This window comes from Phoca vitulina, unplaced genomic scaffold (assembly GCF_004348235.1).
Source record: "Phoca vitulina isolate PV1807 unplaced genomic scaffold, GSC_HSeal_1.0 scaffold5, whole genome shotgun sequence".
Classification (NCBI taxonomy): Eukaryota; Metazoa; Chordata; class Mammalia; order Carnivora; family Phocidae; genus Phoca; species Phoca vitulina.
Window position 1 is genome coordinate 14,527,060 of NW_022589708.1, and position 25,676 is coordinate 14,552,735.

At 40.6% G+C, this 25,676-nt stretch overlaps 1 protein-coding gene across 4 annotated transcripts in view; it reads left to right on the top strand.

Moving 5' to 3' along the window:
- Positions 1-1,362: 1,362 nt before the first annotated feature.
- Positions 1,363-25,676, top strand: part of UGGT2 (UDP-glucose glycoprotein glucosyltransferase 2) — a 176,900-nt gene continuing 152,586 nt past the window's right edge. For all 4 annotated transcript variants that reach the window (XM_032402739.1, XM_032402742.1, XM_032402741.1 and 1 more), the window contains exons 1-2: positions 1,363-1,628; positions 18,145-18,227. In XM_032402739.1, the coding sequence (XP_032258630.1) occupies positions 1,477-1,628; positions 18,145-18,227 (235 nt within the window). In that variant the 5' untranslated portion in view covers positions 1,363-1,476. The remainder of the gene's footprint in view (positions 1,629-18,144; positions 18,228-25,676) is intronic.

Here is a 25,676-nt window from a genome sequence, read left to right on the forward strand (position 1 = left end):
CTCTTTACTATATATTTTAATATTTATAATAAATCAACAGCCTTCTGAAGAGAAAAAGAATCATTCCTGACTAGGAGCCAGAATCTCGAGGCTCCACCTCTGCCCAGTTAAATAAAACTGAATGTTTTGATTTGATGAATCATATGTACTGGAAAACCACTTAACTCTGTTGCAAGGTTTTGTCTTTGAGCCTGATGTAGTAAATGCAGGAGCTTTCGGGTCAGACCGTCCTTGGTTTAAATCAAGACTCAGTCAAAGCTGTGTGATTTGGGCTGATAATGACATAAGCTACTGTCACTTTCCCATGCATTTTTCACCTGTCACCTTCTAAACCAGATCCTCTGAAACTTTAATGTGCACAGTACCACCTGGGGTTCCTGTTAAGTAGGTCCGGGGTGGGGCCTGAGATTCTGCATTTCTAATGAGCTCATAGGTAATGCTGCTGCTACCTTGTGGACCACGTTTGAGTCCAAAGGCTAAAAGCGGGGTTTCCAGCCGGCATTATCAGTATCACCTGGGAACGTGATAGATGTGAAACGCAAATTCTTGCCCCCTCCCCATACCCAACACACACACACACCAGATCTACAGAATCAGAAACACTAGGATGAGGCCCAACAACCGGTGTTTTTGTTGTTTTAAGATTTTATTTATTTACTTATTTATTTATTTGACAGGGAGAGAGAGAGAGCACAAGCTGGGGGAGGAGAGGAAGAAGCAGGCTCCCCACTGAGCAGGGAGCCTGACTTGGGGCTCGATCCTAGGACCCCAGGATCATGACCTGAGCCGAAGGCAGACGCTTAACAGACAGCCACCCAGATGTCCCCCAACACCCAGGGTTTTAACAAGCCCTCCAGGTGATGTCACTGGTTTCCAAACCTGACTGCCCTCTTGAATCACGGGGATGGGGGGAGGGCGGGGTGGGTTAAATACTATTGGGCATCAGGCTTTCTCAAAGCCCTACCAGATGATTCTAATATGCAATAAAATTTAGAAGCCCATAAAGTAGACAATTGAACCTCGATGGGCCTTATTTTCCGCCTGTGTAAACGTGGATAAAATCCACAACAGTTCCTGCCTTTGCTTCCAAATTTTGGCATGTCCACCCAGCCTTAGTCGGCGGCAATCCCAGTTCGGTCTCCGGGAGCCAGCCTCCCCTCCCCGTGTCCCACAGCCTCTGCCCGAGAACAGGAGGCCCGGATCGCAGACTGGCCGGAGCATCGGCCACGCGGAGGTTCGTTCCGGCACCGCCCGCACCTACGTGGATCCAGGATCCAGCCCTGGGGGGCTCCCCGGACGGCGCCGGAGCGGGACGCGCATGCGCCCGCTGCCCGCCAGGCCCCGAGCTCCGAGTAACGGACTCGAGCTCCCCCCACCGGAAGTGGGCGGCCGCGCGACGGGAGGAGCCGGCTGTACCGTGGCGGCTGCGGGCTGTGGGCGCGGGGTCCGAGGGGCTCGCGCTTCCCTCTCCGCGCCATGGCAAAGGCCGCGGACGTGGTGCGGCTGCTCCTGGGCTCCACCGCGCTGTGCTTCTCGCTGCTCGGCGCCCGGACGGCCTCGGCGTCCAAGGCGGTGACGGCCCACTTGGCCGCGAAGTGGCCGGAGACCCCGCTGCTGCTGGAGGCCAGGTGGGTGCGGGCCGGCCCCTCTGCCGAACCCAGCGCGGAGGGAGGGTCGGCGGGGCTGTGGGCGCGCCGCTCCCTGCCGGCCCCTCGGACCCCGTCCCGCCGGCGGCCGGCCCTCCAGCTCCTTGCAACCGCTGCGGCAGGCGTCCTCGTGCTGGGCGCGGGAGCGTCACCACATCCCCTGCGACCCCGAGCGCGGCACTCACTTGCAGTTCCTACTTTGCCTCACCCACGGTTTTCCAAACTTCGGGGCCTTTAACTCGTTTGGATTTCATTAGCGTTTACGAAAAAGAAAGGAAGAACGGGAGCCGGAGTGTGGCGTTTAATGCAGGCAACTTCCATGGATGTAGGCAGTTGTTTTTAGTTAACGGTACTGGAAGCACCTGGTTTCATAGCCACACCATTGATAGGCTTGGCTTCTAGGCTTCCTGCGGAGAAGGCAGTTTCCCACAAGTTACTTCTTCCCGAGCGTCCTCCCCTGAAATTAGTTCGTAAGATATCACTTTGCAGAAACAAAACCTACAGCTGTTGGATTTTGCTCTTAGTATTCTAGAAGTTAAACAAAATTTGAAAGTTCCTTTCTTTAGTTAGCATGAACTTTTAACGCCAGTTTTGTCAGTTCGCCAAAGAAGCAGCTTATGGTCCTAAGAAGAGTCCGTCACCTGACACTACATTGCATATTTAAGATACTAACACAGTTTTTTAACTGAGATATAATTAACACTACATATTAGTTTCAGGTGTAATAATATTCAGTATTTATATATTGTGAAATGATCGTAGCCATAAGTCTAGTTAACATCCATCACCTAACATAGGTACAAGTTGTTTTTTTCTCATGTTGAGAACTTTTAACATCTCTTTGCAATTTTCAAATATGCAGTGCAGTACAATTAACTGTAGTCACCATCCTATACATTAGGTACCCATGACTTTTTTTTTTTTAAGATTTTATTTATTTATTTGAGAGAGAGAATGAGATAGAGCATGAGAGGGGGGAGGGTCAGAGGGCGAAGCAGGCTCCCCGCTGAGCAGGGAGCCCGATGCGGGACTCGATCCCGGGACTCCAGGATCATGACCTGAGCTGAAGGCAGTGGCTTAACCAACTGAGCCACCCAGGCGCCCCCCATGACTTGTTTCATAACTGAAAGTTTGTACCAGTTAACCTTAAAAATAAGTTACCAGCAAAAATGGACTTATTTGGGAATAATACAGAATTGCAGTTAGGAACAATCAAACTATGGCAAAGCCATAGGCAAGTCTAACAAACAAAGGAGAAAGTTTGGAGGGGTTGTTTTGAACAAAAGTCTTTGGAGAAAAGCCAGAGCCAGTATGATGACAGTTTCTCTTTGGCTGAGTTGCAGGACTAGTCAGTTTCTTGTAGGAGATGCAAAATACATCTTTCTCTATTAGGCCTATAATTGATGATTCCTATTGAAAATTTTCTGTTAGGAGTCTGTAATTGACAGTTCTTCCTGTAATTGACATGGAGTGGTACAGGGACCAGCTTCTCCATCCCCAGTCCACTTTAGTGAGGTTTCTGTTTAATAATTTTTACATTTCACCCTTTTGATCAAAATCTTTCCTTGAAAGCATCACTGACCAAAAGTCAGGTTTTTCATATTTCCTGGTTTTGTCCCTCAGTGCCAGAAAGGGTCTTTCCTGATTGTCTTGTCCTACATTGATGGAAAGTACATAGGGGTTGGAAACCACTTAAAGCCACATTTGAGTAACAAGGAAGGGAAGTGCCTCAGAGTTCTCCCTCCTAACCATCTAAAGTCTCTATGATTTCAAGAGAGTAAGTATTAGAGATCCTCTCCTAATTGAGTATGTCATTTTTATAAAAGTTTGACAGGCGACTAAATACAAAAAAATAATTATACAAAAATAGAAGAAGTAACATAACTTTCAAATTGTATTATGGTTCTAAATGGGGCCCCTAGGTCAGAAAGTTTCCAGCTGAAGGTATTTATTGGCACTTATTCCGACTTAAGAGAGAAAAGTTCTCCCTATGGAGGCAAACCTAGAGTCATGTGTGCCTCCTGGAAGTCCGCACTTAAAGTAGCCGTGAAGCAAAATAGTGACTACTGTAAGAGCGAACTGAAAGAATTCGCCGTGCATTTGAGAGATTCATGCACGTATAAACATGAGGCAATAACTAATGAACCTTTTGCAAAAATAGCAAAACTTCAAAGGTGTATTAAAACAGTATTATCTCAAAAGAACCATTTGAAAACAGGTGTTATCCAGTAAAACAGCCTGTAAGGTTGCAAATTCACAAACCATGAGTTTGAATAAGAATTCAGAATCATAATAGTGCAGATGAAAGAAAGACATTTGTAAATTCTGAACCTTCTAACCCTTCAGAAAAAGCAAGTGAAAATTTAATTTATCATGGGATCATGATGAGGCTGTTGCTGAAAGGCCGTAATCAAGAGGTTTTTCACCCTTTCACAAGGGTTTGGGAAATGCGCGGGAGCGTTTCCTTTCTAAGGAAGAGGTAGTAGAAGCAAACAGTGCAGAAAAGGTGTCCAGGCCTGGTCCCGACAAGCTGAGAAAGCTGTATCGTCAGATGTGGTCTACTTTCTTTCGAGGAAATCTTTGCTTGCAGGTCCCCAAATGGTGTACAGGTCCAGTCAGGGTTTGGTGATTTCTCTAGATGTGTCACGTGAATCCAAGAGCCTGTCCCTTGGAGTTTGGTGCCACAAAGATTAGCAGTTCCTGATAAGAGCCTTTCCAGCGAGATTGGATAGTCTTTCTGGAGGTGCCTTTTTCTGTAGATGAAATCTCCAGTTTGCAAGATGTGATGCTTAAGGTCATGGTCTCCCGGCAATGAAAAAGATCACTCTACCAAAGCACAGTTATTTTTCATAGAAGTAATCAGGCTATTTACTATTGAAGTATATCTCCTTTCATCTACTGTGGGTCAAAGGAGCTGTAGGGGCCAAGTGCATTGGACCTCTGTGACCATCTCAAAGGGTGAGAGTCTGAGTGTCAAAGGGGTGGATCTGAGATTTTGAAGAAGCAGTGGCAGTGCTTTTGGTGAAGGTATTTGGAGGATCTCTACAAATTTTGCCAACTGAGTCTTAATAGTGTTGTTAATATGTTCACCTAACTCTGAGGATCGAGGATGATCTGCCCTGTGACACTGTTGTAAAACTGGGCAAACAGCACAGATGTCGAAGCACCTGGTCATTAAAACGGGTTCCCAATCACTCTGAAGTTCGAGAGGGCTCCCCAGGTGGGGGTCACTTTTTCTAACAGAATTTTTAGCCAAGTAAAAACAGCAGCCTCTCTATAAGGGAAAGCTTCAGTCCAGTGAGAAAACATACGGACCATTACTGAAACTTGTTTGTATCCATGCGATGGGAAAGCACTGTGAAATCCATCTGCACAAACAGGTTTCCCTGGATTGTGTTTTTGACAGGTGGGGCAAGTGAGGTAGGCACTTCTTGCTACCTCACTAATATGTCCCCACCAGTACTGATTCATGAATGTTATCTTGTGTCAGTAGACCACAATGGTTTAATGCACGTATAGTGGTAAGTAGTAGGAACTTGAAGATTTCTGGTAGCACCAGATTGTTTTTTGGTCCAAACCAGAGTTCTCTCTTTTTTATTGAACCAACCAACAATTACTAGGTTTCCAATATTGTTTTTACCCCTCTGGGGCAATTTGTTGGGTATCTCCTTTTTTTTTTTTTTTTTAAATTTATTTGAGAGAGCAAGAGAATGCACACACACAGAGGGGAGAGGCAGAAGGGAGAGGCAGACTCCCTGCTCAGCAGGGAGCCCGATATGGGGCTCGATACCAGGACCCCGAGATCATGACCCGAGCCGAAGGCAGACGCTTAACCGACTGAGCCACCCAGGTGCCCCACTTGTTGGGTATCTCCTAGTGGTCTTTCTGAATTATCATTTGGCAGAACATCTCTTTGGACCATGACAGAGGTTATTGGTTTCTTTGAGAGCAGTGTTTTGGGCAGAAATATCAATGAGATGGTTTCCTTTGGCCTCCAGAGAGTTGAGTGTGGCATGCTCAGGAGCCATAATAACAGCCAGGGCAGCCAGCAAAAGTGTGGCATCTAACAAATTTTGGACGTAAGAGCCATTTTTAATTTTAGCCCTACTGGAGGTAAGAAAACTTTGTTTCCGTAATCCAGAGTCATGAGCTACCCCAAAGGCATACCTGCTCTCGGTATCAATATTTGCGGTTTTGCCCTTAGCCAAAATACAAGGGTGGTTAAAAGGGAGCCCATGATGATTTCATCAGGAATGTTTCTGAGGCCAGGGTGATAACCCTGTGTCATTGGGTCTAATTGTTGACTGTAATACCCTGTGGGTCCCTGTGTTTTGGGGTGAGTACTCCCAAGGGTATTCCCTTCTCTCATGCAAAGACACATATGTCTTCCTGATCTTTACAAATAATAGGGTGAGGTTTTACGTTTTTTAGTAAAACATTTAGAGATTGAGTCATGAGAGAGAAATTTGGAATCCAGTTTTGACAGTAGTCAGCCAGTTCAAGAAAACCTCATAATTGGCCTTATTTTTAGGTTTTTGGAAAGTTCAGAATGCCATGAAATCTCCCTGGATCCAAATGTAGTCCTTTTTCTGAGGGCAGATGCCCTAAGTATCAAACCTGAGTTTGAGCAAAGGGTTTTTCTTTAGAGTATTTATTTCCCTTTAATGCCAAAAGTTTTAACAGGTGGTTGCTGTCTTCCTATGAAGAGGTTTGAGAAGGAGAACAGAGAAGCAAATCATCTAGGTATTGTAACCAAGTAGAGCCTGTAAAAAACTTAACACCCAAATCAGCTTCTCAGGTTTGTGAAAAGAAGGACTCTGTGAAACTGGGGGGCATTACTGTCCAGGTGTCTTTCCATTCTTCCTAAGTAAAAGCAGAAAGATACTGGCTATCTTTCTTAACTGGAATACTAAAGAATGCATTGTGTAGATCAATTACAGTGAAAAATTTGCCTCCAGTGGGAATGGATGTCAGTGTATGGGTTAGGAACAGCAGGGTCCTGAGGGATAACAGTGTCATTTATTGCTCAGAGGTCCTGGACAAACCTCCATCCTTGGCCATTGGATTTCCTCATAGGTAAAATAGGCACATAATAGGGATAATGAGGCCTTGAGCTTTGTAATCTTCTATTATAGTGCTTGGTACTTGAAAGGCTTCTTTATTTATAGGATATTCATTAATCCTAGGGAGAAGTTTTGAGGAATCTATTTGAATCTTGATGGGAGGCACACTGTGGATTCTGCCAATATTAGTTGGAGATCTTGTCCATAGAGGATGGACCCAATAGCGCAAATGACCAGTGTCCTCAGACTCAGCTGTAGGGCTGTCAGAGTCAGCAAATAAAAGATGTCAAAGGGTCATTTAATTTACCTGGTTGCCTATTTTGATTACTATGGTCAGATTCTAGAATTATTTCGCGTTTTGGGAGAAAGGAATTCTGGTGTATTTTTCTAAGAACTCTCAACCCAATAAATGAAGAGTGGCAGAACAACTAAGGAGAAAGGTATGTGTATCAGAGTGCTTAGACAAAAGGGAGTAGATTCAGAGATAGGAACCTGTTGAGGTTTATTGGAGACCCCACACTTTAGTACTCCAGAGCAGGGGCTGCTCCATGGCAGTGGGGTTGAGCACTAAGTGTAGCTCTGGTGTCAATAAGAACAGAGATTCATTCCCAATCTGGAGAGTGGTTTCTCTGATTGATTAAGAGGGAAGACTGGGAAGAGCCTCTGTAGCTCCTTGGAGCCCTGTTCTTGGGAATTAGGAGGACTCTGGAAATACCGGCTAGGGGGCTGAAGGTGCCAGGAGCTCCTAACCCAGTAACAACTTTTTCCCCAATGTCCTGCCTCTTTGCAAATAGTAAAAACTAGTAGGTTTTTGGTTTTGTTCAGGGGCCTTCATCTGCTGGAGATGAAAATGAAGAATTTTAAGAATTTTATCCATCTTTTTTTGGAGGGGGTGACACATCTAGGATCTGAGCAAATTAGTCTGCCAAATTGACTAAATCTGGGGTAAACATAGTTTCCCATTCAACCCTGGTCCTTTTAACTAAATGAGGACCCATTAATAAACATAGAATTAAATGCTACTTAGGTGGATTCAGCATCTAAAGGAACATCAGAATTTAAAAACAATTTGGAGTTGATTGTAATAGTCATGAATGGATTTACCAGGCTTTTGTGTGCCAGCCTAAATTTTGTTCCAATCAACAGGCTTAGGAAAAGCTACTGTACTTGCTCAGTGGAGATTTCCAGCAAGTGTTTCAGCATCTTGCCAAAAGTTAGGTGTCTGTTTTTCTAAATCCCTTTCAGGATCTTCTCATTGGAGTAATTTTATCCAGTGTTTGGCCTGACCCTCACCAACAAGCATGTGGACGAATTGATATAAATCTGAGAAACCAGGCTGCTGAGTTTGAACAACTATGCTAAATTCTTCAGCAAACCTATCGAGGTCCTCAGTCACTTTAGGAAACTCTTTGACTGGCTCACAATTCAGCCTTAGTCCAGGGAACATAATGAATTTGGGGTTTATTTAGATCCTCAGAAGACTTAACTTTAAGGGGAAGGTTTTAATGGGTTCAGGAAAGAAGGGAGTGGGAAGTGTGGGGGGGAAAAGTAATTTCAGCTAGAGAGTAAGAAGAGGGCAATGAGGGTGTAGAGGAGGTGCAGACATTACGGAGGGGAAGGAGGATGACGGCATGGGAGGTGCAATGTGCAGGCAAGGTGGCTGCCGCGCATCCTGAGACAAGACAGCAGGAGGGAAGGAGAGACCTCAGAAACTCTTGTGTCTTTGTAATTGTTTGCCTCAGCTAATCCAGAAATCGTTTTTGCTGAGAGGCAATTTTAGATTTCTGATAACCTTTGAAAACTTCAAAATACCAATCCAAATAGGCATCCCACACAGCTTTGACAATTTCAGAGTCATGGCTGCCCAGTTCAGCTTTGAGAAAAGTGTTAGGGGAGATCACATAATGGCCACTGCAGTTCTAAATTACTTTTGGTTAAGTTGGTGCATTTATTTAGAAATGTAGATGAGGAGGGACCATAGTTTTTAAACACAAAACAACCGGGGTCCCAAAAGCAGGAGTAAGGTGGGGAGCTCAAAGCATTTCGATGTTTGGGATCCCATTTTGTAGAGGCTTTTTTTCTAAAGGAGAAAAAAAAAAGTCCTAAACAGCACAGTTTCAACAGGAAAAGCCTGTTCCAGAAGGAATCAAATTAAAGGCCAACATAGTTCCAGTAGGAATAGTCCAGTTTCAACAAGGAGTCAGATCAAAGACTTGCACAGTTCCGATGAACAGTCTGGTTCTGAAAGGGAGTTGGACCAACCAAAGGCTAGCATAGTTCTAACAGGAACAGTTTGGTTCCAAAAAGGAATTGGACTAAAGACTTGTGTAGTTCCAACAGGAGAAGTCTAATCCCAAAAAGGAATTGGACCAAAAGCCAACATAAGGTACAGTTCCAACAGAAACAGTTCGGTTCTGAAAAGGAGTTGGATCAAAGGCTAAATGAGTACTCTCAGAAAGAACAAGGCCTTAAAATCCCAAATAAAAGCTTGGAGAGCTCAAACACAAAGAGAGCATGGCTAGCAGTCCAGGAGAAAACTTACCCTCAAACTCCAAGGTGGGCAAGAAAACTGTGAACCCTGTTGGCTCTGTGGGTATGGGCATTATTTGCTCACCAGCCTCGGATCGTTGGGGGTCATCTCTGGATCCTACTTCTGATCACCAAGTAATGTTAATCTGAAAACAGTTATTTTACCAACAGAAATGGGTTTCCTCAGGAATAAAAGAATTGCAATTAGGGACAAACAAGCTATGGCAAAACCTATGGCAAGTCTAACAAAGGAGAGGGATGTTATTTTATAGAAGGAGGAAATTGGAAGGGGCTGTTTTGAAGCAAAGTCTGTTGGAGAAAAGCAGGAGTTCAGGGTGAGGATAGTTTCTCATTGTAGGAGATGCAAGGTACCTTTTTCCCTGTTGGGCCCTGCAATTGATGATTCTTTCCTATTGAAGATTATTAGAGGTCTGTAATTGACCATTTTTTCTGTAATTGACTTTGAGTGGTACAACTCCCCCTTCTAGTTTCTTCTAGTATCCCCCCTCCGTGTTCATGAGGTTTCCCTTTATTAATTTTCACATACTTTTTGACCACCTCCACCCATTTCACCCATCCAATGCCTGCCTCTCCACAACCATCAATTTGTTCTCTGTAAATGAGCTCTTTTTTTTTTTTTAAGATTCCACATATGGTTGAGATCATAATGGTTTCCTTTTTTATGGCTGAATAATATTCTGTTGTATACACGTGCCATGTTTTCTTTATTCATCCATTGATGAACTCTTAGATTGTTTCCATATCTTGGCTATTGTAAACAATGCTGCAGTGAACATGGGGTGTATATATCTTTTCCAGTTGATGTTTTCATTTTTTTTTTCTGAGTATATACCCAGAAGTGGAATTGCTTGATTATATGGTAGTTCTTTTTAAAAATTTTTAGGAGCATCCATATGGTTTTCCATAGCGGCTGCACCAGTTTACATTCCTGCCAACAGTGCACAAGGGTTCTCTTTCCTCCAAACCTTCATCAATACTTGCTGTCTCTTTTTGACAATAGGTATTCTAACAGGTATGAGGTGGTATCTCATGGTTTTGATTTGCATTTCCTTGATGATTAGTGATGTTGAGCACCTTTCTTGTACCTGTTGGCCATCTGTATGTCTTTTGAAAATGTCTATTCAGAGCTTTTTCCCATTTTTTAAATGGAGTGGGTTTTTTTTTTTTTTTTGCTATTGAGTTATGTGAGTTCTTTATGTATTACCACTGTTAATCCCTTATCAGATGTATGATTTACAAATATTTTCTCCTATTTGGTAAGTTGCCATTTAATTTTGTTGATGATTTCCTTTGCTGTGCAGAGGCATTTTTTTTTTTTTTAAGATTTTATTTGTGAGAGAGAGAGAGAGAGAGAGAGCGCATGAACAAGGGGAGGGGGAGAGGGAGAAGCCGACTCCCCACTGAGCAAGGAGTCCGATGCAGGGCTCCATTCCAGGACACTGGATCATGATCTGAGCTAAAGTCAGATGCTCAACCGACAACCGACTGAGCCACCCAGTCACCCCTGTGCAGAGACATTTTATAGTGTCACTTGTTTATTTTTGCTTTTGTTGCCTTTGCTTTTGATGTCAAATCCAAAAAATCATTGCCGAGACCAATGTCAAGAAGCTTATTGCCTATGTTTTCTTCAAGGAGTTTTGTTGTTTCAGATCTTATGTTCAAGTCTTAATTTATTTCAAGTTAATTTTTGTGTGTGGTGTAAGATTGGGGTGAAGTTTCTTTTGCATGTGGCTGTCCAGTTTTCCCAACACCATTTTTGAAGAGACTGTCCTTTCTCCATTGTATATTCTTGGTTCCTCTCTTATAAATTAATTGACCATATATACATGAATTTATTTCTGGGCTCTCTATTCTGCACCATTGATCTATGTGTCTATTTTTATGCCAGTCCCATACTGTTTTGATTATTATAGCTTCGTGATATAGTTTGAAATCAGGAAGCCTATTGCCTCTAGCTTTGTTGTTCTTTCTCAAGATTGCTTTGGGTATCCAGGGTCATTTGTGGATTGTTCTATTTTTGTGAAAGATGGCATTGGAATTTTGATAGGGATTGCCCTGAATCCGTATAGATTGCTTTGGGTAGTATGGATGCTTTAACAATATTAATTCTTTTAATCCGTGAATATAGAATATCTTTCCATTTATTTGTGTCTTTAATTTCTTTTATCAGTGTCTTATAGTTTTCAGTGTATAGACTTTTACCTCCTTGATTAAATTTATTCCTAGGTATTTTATTCTTTTTGATCCAACTGTAAATGGGATTGTTTTTAAATTTCTCTTTCTGATAGTTTGGTATCAGAAATACAATATATTTTCATATGTTGGTTTTGTATCCTGCCACTTAATTTATTCTCATAGATTTTTGGTAGAGTTTTCTGTATATAACATCATGTCATCTTCAAACAGTGACAATTTTACTTTTTCCTTTGTGATTTGAATGTTTTTTTCTTTTTCTTTCCTAATTGCTCTTGTTAGAATTTCAAGTATGTTGAATAAAAGTGGTGAGAGTGGTGAGAGTGAGCATCCTTGTCTTGTTCCTGATTGTAGAGGAAAAATTTTGAACTTTTCACTGTTGAGTATGATGTTAGCTATGGGCTTATCATATGTGGCCTTTATTTTGCTAAGGTTTGTTCCCTCTATGCCCAGTTTGTTGAGAGTTTTTATTATAAATGGACATTGACTTTTGTTTAATGATTTTTCTGTATCTATTGAGGTAATCATGATTTTTACTTTTCACTTTGTTAATGTGGTATATCATGTAGACTGATTTGTGGACGTTGAGCCATCCTTGCATCTCTGGAATAGATCCCACTTGATCATGGTGTGTGATACTTTAAATGTATTGTTGAATTCAGTTTGCTAATATTTTGTTGAGGATTTTTGCATCTATGGTCATCAGGGACATTGGCCTGTAATTTCTATGTTTGTGTGTGTGTGTGTGTGTCCTAGTATTGGTATCAGGGTAATGCTGGCTTCATAAAATGAGTTTGGAAGCATTTCCTCCTCTTTAAGTTTTGGAAGAATTTGAGAAGGACAGGTATTACATCTTTGAATGTTTGGTAGAATTCACCAATGAAGGCATCTGGTCCTGGACTTTTGTTTTTGGGGAGTTTTTTGATTACTGACTCAATCTCCTTCATTGTAATTGGTTCAGATTTTCTATTTCTTTGTGAGTCAGTCTTGGTAGGTTGTTTCTAGGAGTTTATTTCTTTGAGGTTGTCTGATTTATTGGTACATAATTGTTCATAGTATATTATAATCCATTGTATTTTATGATATCAGGTGTAATAAAATAGTCTTATTGAATAAAGTATTGTAGCCTAACATGTGTCCTCTTCCTCTGTCTCTTCCCCTATTTCTCCCAGAGTTTGCATGGATCTGATCCCATACTCCATTCCAAATCAGTCTAACTTTTTCCAGTCTTAGATTTGTAGTTGCAGTGTCCTGATTTTTATTTCCCTTGAGTCTTAGAACTGGAACTTTTGTAGGATGCTCCTTAAGGTCCTTCACAATCTAGCCCCCATGTGATGTACCAACCTAATCACTTGTAGTGGGAGAATGGCAGCTCCCAAAAAGATGTCTCCATCCTAACTGCTGGAACCCATGAATGTTACCTTATTTGGAAAAAGGATTTTTACAGATGTAATTAAGGATCTTGATCTGGATGGGTGCTAAATCCAATGTCCTTATAAGAGACAGAAGAGAAAAAGGCCATGTGAACAGAGGCAGAGATTGGATTGATGTAGCCATAAGCCAAGGAACACTTGTATCCTCCAGAAGCTTGAAGAGGCAAGGAAAGGTTCTCCCCTAGAGCCTTTGGAGGGTGTGTAGCCACACCACTACCTTGATTTTGGACTTCTGGCCTCCAGAACTGTGAAACAATAAGTTTCTGTTGCTTTAGGTTACCAAGTTTTTGGCAATTTATTACAGCAGCCCTAGGAAACCAGTACAAACTTGATAACTTAATGTGGAGTGCTGCTGTAACAAATAGCTAAAAATATGGAAGTAGCTGGTAAGTCAAGCAAAAGCTGGAAGAGTTTTGAGAAATATGGTAAAAAGCCTAGTTTGCCTTAAGGAGGCTGTTGGCGGAAATAGGGACATTAAAGGTGATTTTGCTAAGGACTTAGAGGAAAGCAGGGAGTGTGATCGGGATGAAGCTTCTGTCATAGGAAATACTTATGTCCTCATGAGTAGAATGTTGGTAGAAATAAGAACATTAAAGGCACTGCTAGTAAGAGTTCAGAAGGAAATGAGGGACCTGTTATTGGAAACAAAGATGATCCTTGTTTTATAGTGGCAGAAAACTGGCTGAATTGGATTCTATAGTTGTGTGGAAAACAGAACTTGTAAGTGATGAATATACTTGGATAGCTAACTAAGGAGATTTCCTACAAAGCATTAAAAGTGTCTCCTGGTTTCTCCTTGTTTATAGTAAAATGCAAGAGGAAAGAGAAACTGAAGAAGGAGCTGTTGAGGAAAAAGGAAGGCAGGACTTTATAACGCGGGAGCTTCTCCACCTGTCCAGATTGCAGAGTGTTGAAATGAGGAAACTCAGTGTCGGGAATGCATGCTCTGGAAAGAAGACCACATAAAGGGCTGGACAGTCTTTTTCTAATTAGGTTTGGCATCTGACTCATGGGTCCACTCAACCATCTCAGCAGAAGCCAGGAATAGAGGTGGGCTTATGCAGGAAGGATCTGTGGAGGGTTTTTCTGTAATGGCATGACCCTGGTGAGACCTACAAGAGACTCACAAGGATTTTTATTACGTTGTATCAGCAGAAACATTGCCAGCTCATACAAAAGAGACAGAGACAGGATGAAATGAGACGGGGCTGTCAGACTTTCAAAATTCCATAGGCAGGAAATTGGCTGATACGCTACTTGGTGGTAAACATGTGCTACCGTTCAAGAGAAGGGAATAATGAGACTGAGGGCAGGGCCATGGCAGGTGGCACAGCGAGTAGGGCAATAAACCACTGAGGGTTATGAAACCCGTCAAGGCTTGAAACCTCATAGAATTTGTCCTGCTGTGTTTCGAACTCGTATGGGTAACTCCTTTATTCTTTCTAATTTTTCCCTTTTGGAATCGGAATGTCTATCTTTGGAATTTGGATTGCCTATCTCAACACTGCATTTTGGAAGCAGACAACTTGTTTTCTAGTTCACAGGTTCACATATGGAGAAGACTTTTGCCCCAGGATGGAGCATGCCCAGTGTTTCACTTATTCCTGGTTTAAATGATTTACATGATGAGATGTGAGACTTCTGGTGATACTTCCATGCGCTTTTGGCTTAGAGATGATGCTCTAATGGGTTGAGATTACATTGGGGGTTGTTGAGATAGGGCATATGCGTTTTGTCTGTGAGACAGATGTGGATTCTGGGGAGCCCAGGGTGGACTATAGTGGCTTGAATGGTGGCCCGCCCAAAAAAGATAAATCAAGATCCTGACTTGTGGAACTTGTTGTGTTAACCCTGACACCAGGAATTTACACTTTTGGCCTCTAGAACTGTGAGAATAAATTTCTCTTGTTTTAAGCCACTACGTTTGTAGTAATTTGATATAGTAGCCCTAGGAAGGCAATGTAGTACTCTACTACAGTCTTTTCTTCACTGCCACCTTATTTATGGACCTACCATATTACTTTCTCTTTGGCTGATCCTGTCCTCTGATAAAACTAATGTCTTTCTAGTATGTTCTCATAGCATTTGGTCAATACTTCTGTAATAATTCTTATTGCAAGGTATGTATGCTAACCTCTGCTGCAAAAATGTGAGCTTCAAGGGATAAGATTATTTCTTATTTACATTTATTTTGCCAAGGCACAGTGTACAATGTAGGTGCTCAGTAAGTATTAGTAATAAGTATTCGCTTGGTAGAACCAATAAGAGTATTTCTTTTAAAGATTTATTTATTTGAGAGAGAGAGCATGAGCGGGAGGGGCAGAGGAGAGGGAGAGAGACTCTCAAGCAGACTTCCCACTGAGCGCAGAGCCTGATGAGGGGCTCGATCTCACAACCCTGAGATTATGACCTGAGCCAAAATCAAGTCAGACGCCCAACTGCCTGAGCCACCCAGGGGCCCCAAAAGTATTTCTTAGTTATACTTGTTTTCCCAAGGCTCAGTACAAAAGAAGTAGGTGCCCAATAATGTTGATTCACCGGAAGGGACCTTATATTAGGTAGTGTCTTCTCCAGACCACCATCAGAATTACCTCTACAATATACTTGACCTGTGGAAACTGGTGTCCTGATGGCATTATCCAGACAGGATGCTTAGTGTTCCCTCATGCACTTACCTGTGAACAAATATAAATTGTCAGCAAGTCCTTTGTTATATAAAGTCTTTCCCACTACAGCTTTTATCTAGTGGTGCATGGCCCTATGATGGGCACTGTGTAGGGAGCAAAGATGAATGAGGTATGTCCCCTACCTAAAGAAATTTATAATTTAGGACTATTTGCTAGGGATAATTATAGACTGATGAGGCTAACTTTTTATAACACGTAACTTCTACATCAAAACTGCATTTTATTCCCCTGGTGTTGCTCTTGACGAAAATATTTTTTGGAATTTCACTTATAACTACTGTCATGCTCTTTCATACATATAAACCTATCTTCTATGCAGATCACTTTTTTCCTCTGTGGTAGAACTTTTTTGGGAAACACTGTTATTTGGAGCTAAATATTGTTTAAAACAAGTGAACAAATTGGAAATGCTAGTTTTTTGTGTCTTTCTTACCTTTTTAAACTTTAGGTGAGGAACTGATTTAGATGATCTCTCAAGGATATTTATTTCCTCTTTTAAAATTAATGAGTTACTGGCAAATTGCCCCTGAAAGTAAATTCCAGAAGAGTTCCAAAAGTGCTGAGAGGAGAGGTATATTGAGGGAATAAGTGTGAAAATACATTCTCAAGGTGAACACTTGGAAGGATCATACTTAAATGTGTAAATTCTGACATACGAAAGTTTTGCCTGTGGTTGCCCAGGATATGAGTGTGTCTGTAGTTGTAGTCAAGTCGGTTAGGTATGAAGTGTTGCTCCCTGCTTTGCTTAAGATTTTGTACCATCCTTGACCTTTTCAGGTCACATCCTGTTTATCCCATTGTTTCTTCTGCTTTTAGCTTCTCTCTCTCTTTTTTTTTTTTTTAAATGCCATTGAGTTGGACACCATTAATAGCAAGAGTTGTTTATGCATTGCTTTCAATTCCTGTGCTTGTCATATTTATGTGGATAAACCAGTTTTTCTCCCCTCCTTTTGCCTTTTAGTGACCAGACTCACAAGAATTACTTTACATGTGTCGTGGATGTCCTCATACCTTCCATTTTTATTAAGCATTAGTTTAAATTTACCGAGACTAGAGAGAAAGATAAGATGGGTGATAAATCTGTATCATCTGTTTGATGGCTGTTCCCTTTCTAGTTTAAGTAGTTGGATCTCGGGGTGCCTGGGTGGCTCAGTTGTTACGCATCTGCCTTCAGCTCAGGTCATGGTTCCAGGGTCCTGGGATCGCGCCCCGCATCGGGCTCCCTGCTCCGCGGGAAGCCTGCTTCTCCCTCTCCCACTCCCCCTGCTTGTGTTCCTGCTCTCGCTCTCTCTCTCTCTCTATCAAATAAATAAATAAAATCTTTAAAAAAAAAATAGTTGGATCTACTTGCCTTTGGGTGTCTTGCACTTTGTTTTGTATAGGACTGAATAACCTCTCAATTATTTCCAAAAGTTTAATTTTTTATTTATTTTTGTCCCCATTATCTCCTAAGGTTTTAAATGGCTTTGGTCATTTTTTCTGACCTACACTCTGGAAAAATCAAAGTGGGCTTCAAGGCCAAAGACCTAATTCGATACACCAACTTCCTATTAATTTTTTCATTAAGGTATTTTCTGTTTTAAATAATAAAAAGATTGTCTACACAAATAAGTAGCTAAATAAAAATAATAGATATTATGTTTTGAGAGTGCGTGGGAGAGATGGGGGCGGAGGGGCAGAGGGAGAGAGAATCCCAAGTAGGCTCCACCACACCCAGCACGGAGCCCAGTGCCAGGCTTGATCCCAGGACCCTGAGATCATGACCTGAGCCAAAATCAAGAGTTGGACACCCAAACAACTGAGCCACCCAGGCGCCCCAATAACATTTTTAAAAAATGTTTATAAAACCAATTTTTGGTTGTGAAACATAGGCAGTCTATTTTTTTTTTTTACCTTTATATAACACTCCATTACTGTTAAATTATACTTCTCAGTAATTTGCAATGACATTGATGGAGCTAGAGAGTACAATGCTAAGTGAAATAAGTCAAAGAAAGACAAAAACCGTATGATTTCACTCATGTAGAATTTAGGAAAAAATGAGCAAAGGGAAAAAGACACAAACCAAGAAACAGACTCTTAACTGTAGAGAACAAACTGGTGGTTACCAGAGAGAAGATGGGATGGGTGAACTAGGTAATGGGGATTAAGGAGTACACTTGTGATGAGCACTGGGCGATGTATGGAATTGTTGAATCACTACATTGTACACCTGAAACTAATATAACACTGTATGTTAACTAAACGGTTATATAGTATAGAAACAAAATAAATTATCCATTTTTTAGTTATAGCTAATAATGAGGAAAAGCCAGAAGTAATTTCTCGTGCAATCTTTTCTAGTCACAAGTATATGCTTGTAAGTTGGGAATGATATCTCATGTAAGAATCATTAATTTGTTCTCTTTCTGCATTATAGTAAATGGAAATCAGTCACTTTAATTTAATTAAAACAAAAACCCTATTTTTAGGGTTTTTGTTTTAATCCTAAGGTATAATTTGGTTTTAAGGTATAGTTTCTCATTTCATTTCATTTTTCATTTCTATTAACTGATTACTTTTATTTTAATAGTGAATTTATGGCAGAAGAAAGTAATGAAAAATTTTGGCAGTTTTTGGAAACTGTACAAGAATTAGCAATTTATAAACGAACAGGTAGGTGATGTGAATACTGTAACTTAAAAAATTTGTATTTGTGTGCATACATTAGATATGTTTATTGTTTTTAATGTTAAGGGTGAAGTGTAAATGCTTAATTGGGTTAGTAAATCTGAATATTAAATTTGAAAAGATGTTTTAATGAAAATTATTCTAAGCATCCATTTCCAAAAAATAAAGGTTTAATACTTTATTATAAGAACTCTCACATAATTATCAGTGTTTGCAGATTGCATTATATCAAAGAGAACTAGAAATTGTTGAATTATGGCTTTCTTTTTACCTAGATTTATTTGAAATAGTATTAGTTTTGCATCTAGTAGTGTTGTTTTTTGTTTTTTGGGGTTTTTTTGCCAAAATTCTTTTAAAGAGATTTTTTTAATACTTGCCCTTAACAATCAGGTAAACTATGTGTTTTCATTTCACTATCTAGAAGATGCAGTTAGTCATTCCTCCTTTTTAAATATATATGAATACATATTACATATCTGTATATATGCATATATCTTTAGAATGAACAAGTGTTTGTTAATATGTTTCTGAGAGAAGGTCAGTAGATTAAAGATACTGAAATGGGGTTTTAGCAGCAGAGGCTAAAAGGTTAATTATTAATTATTATAAAGAAAGGTTATTTTTCTGTCTCTACAGAGAATAGAATAAATATTAACATGGAATCCCTCAAGGGGGATTTCTTTAGCCTTGTAGACATGGGGAGAACTTCTTAACTATGGAGATTAAATAGTTTAGAGACAACTTACTGTGGTGATTAGTTTGATTTTATTCTTGAATGTAAATGTTACCGAAACAACAGTTTTGATTATTTTAAGTGTTCATTTACTGGACTCCATTTGGCTCAGGTGGCCTTGAAGTTCAGCAGTTTTAGGATTTCATGAGATAGGTTAAAAAAAATAGAGCAGACATGCCTTTCATGATATTTTAAACTGAAATGTTTTCAAAACCAAGTAATTTGCTCTTTTAAAAAAACTTTTACTGAAAAGCTTCATTATTTAATTATCATTATTTGAGTCATACTGGGCACTGCTGTAGATACTGGGAATACCAAGGTGAGTAAGTGTGATCAGTACTCCCCGGGCCCCACAGTACTGGGAAGGGGACAGCGGGAGAGCCAGCTCTGCTCTGAGGTGGTGAGAGGGCTTCATAGAGCTTCAGGGGCCGCGCTGACAAGGACGTGCATGAAGAAGGGCACCTGGTCAGTACTTCAGAGAGAGCAGGACGGACTTTCTAGTGGTGAGTGTTGGAGTTCAGTGTGGATGATAGCAGCGGGAGCCAGGTGTAGGGAAGGGAGAAGAGCAGAGGAATTTTGACCACTTACAGGTCGACTGGCAAATTGATGGGAAACTGTTGTTGGTTGGCTTTGTATTTGTCCTGATAATTTTAGTTTTGGTATTTGTGGTAAAAAAGGCTAGGTTAATATGTAAGGTTCTCACAGTTAAAAAATCCACCAACTTTTGTGGCCCTCACCTAAAATCCTAAATGTAGCTTTCCCAGATCTTTAGTTCTTGGTACATACTTTATAGTCTTATTCAGTGCTATTCTCAAAAATTACTCTTACAAATTTTGAACTCTTTAGTTGCTTAGATGTGTCCATGTATTTTCCCTAAATGAAATGACATGTCTGGACAATCTGATGGCAGATGATTATTAACAAGTTGGAATATAAGCTTAGGAATACCTAAGCTCTACTTCAAGCATATAAAATAGGAGGTGTGTATTTCAGGGTTGAACCTAAAAGAAATTCTATTAAATAAGAATTACACTGAAAATAGAATTCCATTAAAATTATTTATAATGGCAAGGGTCAAATGCATGTGCTGCATCATCACTGGTAACTGTTAGGTGTAGGAGAGGATGCTGTATATGAGCAGTTAAATATGTCGACCGTCAGACTTACTGAATTTACTTCAAGATATTATTATCCTAGAGGAAACATTTTAAATCCTCAGTTACGTGTAATTTTTTAGGTTGTTGAATCTCCATAAAACCTGTAAATACTCTTTAATGAAGAATAATTCCAGTGATTTACTTGCCTAAAAAAGTTGTAAATATTGAAGATTTAACTTTTTGAATTCAGGTGCTAGTTTCATGCCATTTAGTGAGAACACTTTATATTATGTGTCAGCAAATTAAGACCTTTTAAACATTGAATTGCCTGGTTTTTCAACCATTTTATATGGTTCTGCTATGGAGTTATGTATTTATTGATGCTTCAAGATTAAGTGGCATTGTATTAGCTAACCTATGAGTTTTGTGTGGTGAGTTAGAAATGTCAACCAAGGTTTACCTAATTCCAGAGTCCCTATTTATTTTTACTTCCCCATGTGCTCCATATAGAAGAAATTCATTCTCAAAATCCTTGGAAGATTTTAATGGTTTTTACACAAGTAAAGTTGCTTATATATTTTAATGGAAAGATTTTTGGAAAATGTTATGACATTTCTAACTCAGTTACTTATAACTGAGAACCGGGTTTGGATAGAAGGATGATTGCAGTTTGGATGTGTCACATTTGAAATGCTTGTTGAATATCCAAGTGAAGATATTCTGTAAGCTGATATATGTGTGGGAGATTTAGGTGGTAAAAATCGAGGCTAAGGGGTAGGATTTGGGAGTTATCAGCACTAAGAGGGTAATTTAAGCTATAGGGAGGAGGTATAGAATGAGAAGAAAACAGGTCCCAATGGCAGAACCCTGAAGAACATCGATGTTTAAGAACTAACCAGAGGAAGAACACACAATAGAGACTTAGGAGTACCCATTGAGGCAGGAGAAAACCTACAGTGTGATGTCATGAAAGCCAGGGACTATTGAGTGGTAAGTGGTGGATGTTATCAAATACTATAGACAGATCAAATAATGTGAATATTAAGGTTTTAACAACAGAAAAATTATTGGTGATTTATTTAGCTAGCAGTTTCACTGGCATAGTTATCAAAACTATGGTAGGGTGAGGTATGAGTCGAGGTTGGAAGCAGAGAAAGATATTGTTAAGTCTTTCAAGATGGACTGTGAAGCATGAAAAGATGCTCATCATCCCTCGTTATCAGGAAAATACAAATCAAAACTACGATGAGTTGTCACCTCCAGTCAGAATGGCTAAAATTAATGACACAAGAAACAACAGGTGTTGGCGAGGATGTGGAGAAAGGGGAACCCTCCTACACTGTTGGTGGGAATGCAAGCTGGTGCAGCCACTCTGGAAAACAGTATGGAGGTTCCTCAAAAAGTTAAAACTAGAACTACCCTATGACCCAGCAGTTGTACTACTGGATACTCACCCAAAGGATACAAAAATACTAATTTGAAGGGATACGTGCACCCCTATGTTTATAGCAGCACTATCAACAATAACCAAATTATGGAAAAAGCCCAAATGTCCATCAAGTGATAATGGATAAAGAAGTAGTGTGGTGTGTGTGTATACACACACACACATGCACACACACAGTGGAATATTACTCAGCCATAAAAAAGAATGAAATCTTGACATTTTCAATGACCTGAATGGAGCTAAGTGAAATAAGTCAGAGAAAGACAAATACCATATGATTTCACTGTGTGGAATTAAGATACAAATGAACATGGGGTGGGGGGGGGAGGAAAACCAAGAAACAGACTCTTGATTATAGAGAATACACTGATGGTTACCAGAGGGGAGGTTGGTGGGGCGATGGGTTAAATGGGTGGTGGGCATTAAGGAGGGCACTTGTGATGAGCACCGGGTATTGTATGTAAGTGTTGAATCACTAAATTCTACACCTGAAGAAAAAAAAAAAAGATTGTGAAGCAAATAAGATGAATTAGTAGCAGACTGTGGAGGCTGCTGCTTTTTTTCCCCCCATGAAGGTGAGAGTGATTTATGTATATTAAAGGCCAGTAGGCAAAAATCAAGTAAAACCTGAGGCTGAAGAAAGAGGAAAGATATTGAAAGGGCAAAGTCCTTATTCGTAGTTTAGTGGGTGAGCCTGGATTGAGTTTTATTTTATTTTTATTTTAATCTAATTTGTTTATAGAGAGCTCAAGTGAACAGGGGGAGAGGGAGAGAGAGAATCCCAGGCAGGTTCCACATCCAGTACAGAGCCTCATGCAGGGCTCGGTCTCATGACCCTCAGATCATGACCTGAGCTGGAATCAAGAGTTGGATGTTTAACTGACTAAGCCACCCAGGTGCCCCTGAATTTAGTTATTTTAAAACATCAGCTAAAATAGTCCAGTGCATCCATCTTGTGATTGAGGTGATCTTGCAAGTTAAGCCTAAATTATAGAACCTAAACCCCTGAACCCTACATCCATCTCTACATTAGAGACCTTAACAGTGACCGGTGACAAAATTTAATGTCTGTTGTCAGGCACGACTCATATTTGTTTCTGTTGACTCTGTTTTCATGGATGACTGATCCCTTTTTGACTGATACAGTCTTAGTTAGGGTATTACACTAATTCTGGCTATTTTTTTTGTTGGCCCTGTAGCTATTACATCTTTTTTAAGATGAGTTTTTAAGATAAAATCTCTTCTCTGATCTGTGCTGCTCTTACTGTTGAAGGTGAGTCTTACATACATTATTTTTTTATTCTTGAGGGAAACTCACCATAAGTCCCTGAGAAATCATCTATAGTTTAAGAAGTAGGAGTGAATGAGCATACACCTATTCTATATAACTCTTTAAAAGTACTGCATTAGGAATGTCTTACGGCCTAGACGGAAGAGACCTATACATTTCTTAAACATTAATTCCAGAAATGTATTGAAGACCGATTTGGTGTGCCAGGAGCAGAAAGGTACAACTGAAAGCCTAGAAAAGATTCCTGCCTTCACAGCTTATAGCTTAATGGGAGGGACAGCATTAACAAATTTACAAATAATTTTTCATTAGTTTTGAGACTTGATCTAGAGATGGTATGGACCTGTCAGCGTGTATAACAGGATCTGGACTGGGAGTCAGGGAAAACTCTTTCCAAAACAAATGACTCTTAAGCTGAGGTTTGCTGAATAGGAGTTGGCTGAACATACACTGCTTACCCTTCTGCATTTCGTACCAGAGGAGTGGCGTGTGAGGGCCCAGCGTTGTTAGCCTCTTCTCTCTGTGGGTATGGTCTCTTGGTCCCCTAGAGGCAGTGATGAGATAGCTAGTGATCCTTTCTTCCCCTCACCACCGTCCGATTTGGGTCACCACTATTCTTAGTTTTCATCTTTATATTCTTAAGTATACATGAGCTTCTACTGCTTGCTTTGTTGGCTTCAGTGATACTCTTTTATTCCCAGCTAACATTTATGGGGAATTACCGAGCTTACTTTACTTTCCACTTAATTTCCCCTTTGTTGCAGGTTAGTCAGTGGTATGCTTTTCTGCACCACTGGGGCGTGCAGCATTTACATAGTCTTCTGTAAATCTCAGCTCCTTCATTTGGTCTTGTCTCTACAGTTAAGTATATTCAGAGCTCACCATCAAACTTTATGCTACAGTTCCTCCAGTTATTTCTCGGTTAGGTAAAGCTTGCTCCCTAGTTGATGCCTCATGAACAACAACTAGGAATAATGGCCTTGAGTTCTTCACATACAGGACTGTGTATGCATGAATTTTATACTTCAGATTTTTAACTTTAGAGTCCCTTAGTTTTACTAGAAAATACTGCAGTGCTAACCATTCTGAGTCTTCATTCTTAGATATGTAGACTCACTGTTCCTTTTAATTCTGGAGAGTTCTCTGTTCATTCTCTTCTATTCCTTTGATTTTCTGCATCAGGGATATAATTATATATACCGTAGATCCCCTTTGCCGGACTTCTGGATCTGTCATTTACTTTTAAATCTTTTTTTCATCTTCTATTCTTTTTATTTCTGTTTCACTTTCTTCACATTTTCCCTGCATATTCTCTATTTCTGTTTTTCCTGATTCTTTTTACTTTTGTGTTACCTCTAGTTTAGTCTATATTTTCTGGTATTCTTTCTTGTTCTCTCCTTAGTTCTTTCAGGACGGTTTGCATATCCCCTGTTTTTTAGTTCTCTCATTCTTGAGCTTTTTATCAAGAACTGTGAAGGGGCTGAGGTTTTTTTTTTATCCTACTTGCAAGCTAAAAACTTAGCTTCCCACAGTTTCAAGGATCAAACATAAGACATGAGACATGAGAGTCCTGGATCAGAACTTGAAAGACTTTCTAACTGACCAAGGGAAATCTCCCAAGTGGGCCACAGCTCTCTCTTCTCAGCCACGACCCATTATAGTAACTTTTGAGGCTTTTTTCTGTCCTGTTTGAAAGGATCTAAGGTTGGCGTGATAGACCGTAGGAATTGTTGAATCGTAAGTTGGTTGTAATTCTGCATTATGTACTCCATCCTCTCCTCTGCCAGGCAAGCAAAAGTTCTAATGACTTTCCGGCCTTCTGTCTATAGTGGTAACAGATTTCCTTCCTTTTTCACTTCGTGTAGGTATGCATGTCCGTAGCTCTTGTCTGAAGAAGGTCAAACTATCCTAATCCAAGATAGGTCTTTGTACTTGTCACCGCGGGTTGGACTTGAAGCTGACAGAACCATGGTGGGGAAGTCCACTTGCATGGAAGAGAGTTAACAGCTAAGACCTCATTTGGGTAAATGCCTTTGAATCTACTGCCCGGTTCTTGATCTGTAACCTCTTCCTTATTTTCTTTTCAATAATAGGCAACAAAGTGAAGGACCATTGATTGTCTGGTTGACCATACAATTTTATCAGTATGTTCACTATCAATTTATAAGGACTTCCTTCAAATTCTCTCAGTTGACCCATGAGGCTGGGTCTTTTCTCCTCCAAAAATCTGTGTATCTGTCAGCATTCCATCTCTGTTGTCAGATCTGTCAAGTACTGTAAAGGATCTCAGATTTTTACCGTTTCCAAGCTAACAGATTAGTTTCATGGATGCTGACAGAAGACCTGAAACCCCTGGATGAGAGACGGAGGACTTTATTACTCAAAGAAAAAGCAGCACCCACCATGTCCACATATTTGTGCTGGTTCCCTGAGCCCCGATTCCCACAGGGCACCATAGAGGGCCAGATGACGCCTGAATGAATGGGTTGTAGTAAGGAGAGGAGCCAAGGGTCAAGAGCCCAGCACCTTTTGAACAAGTAGTAGACACTGCAGCAGTCAGCAAACGGTCCAGTCTCCCCCAGCACCCCCAAAGTTTCTCCTTCCACGCAGCACCCTCCCCCCCCGCCGCCCCAGGAGCGTGTCTGTAGTTATACATCCCTTTTGTCCTCCCTTTTCACATCCAGGAACTGTGATCTGTGGGTGACGTAAAGATCTGAGTCTACCTTAGCTCTGCTCTTTTAATGAAGTTTCTCCTATCAGTTGGTAACTTAGTACCAGGGAGTAAAGGAGTGAGGAAATGAGCAGAGAATGTCTGGGGACCAGCTTATGGGGGCCATGCCAGCTTACGGGGGCCAGCTTACAGGGG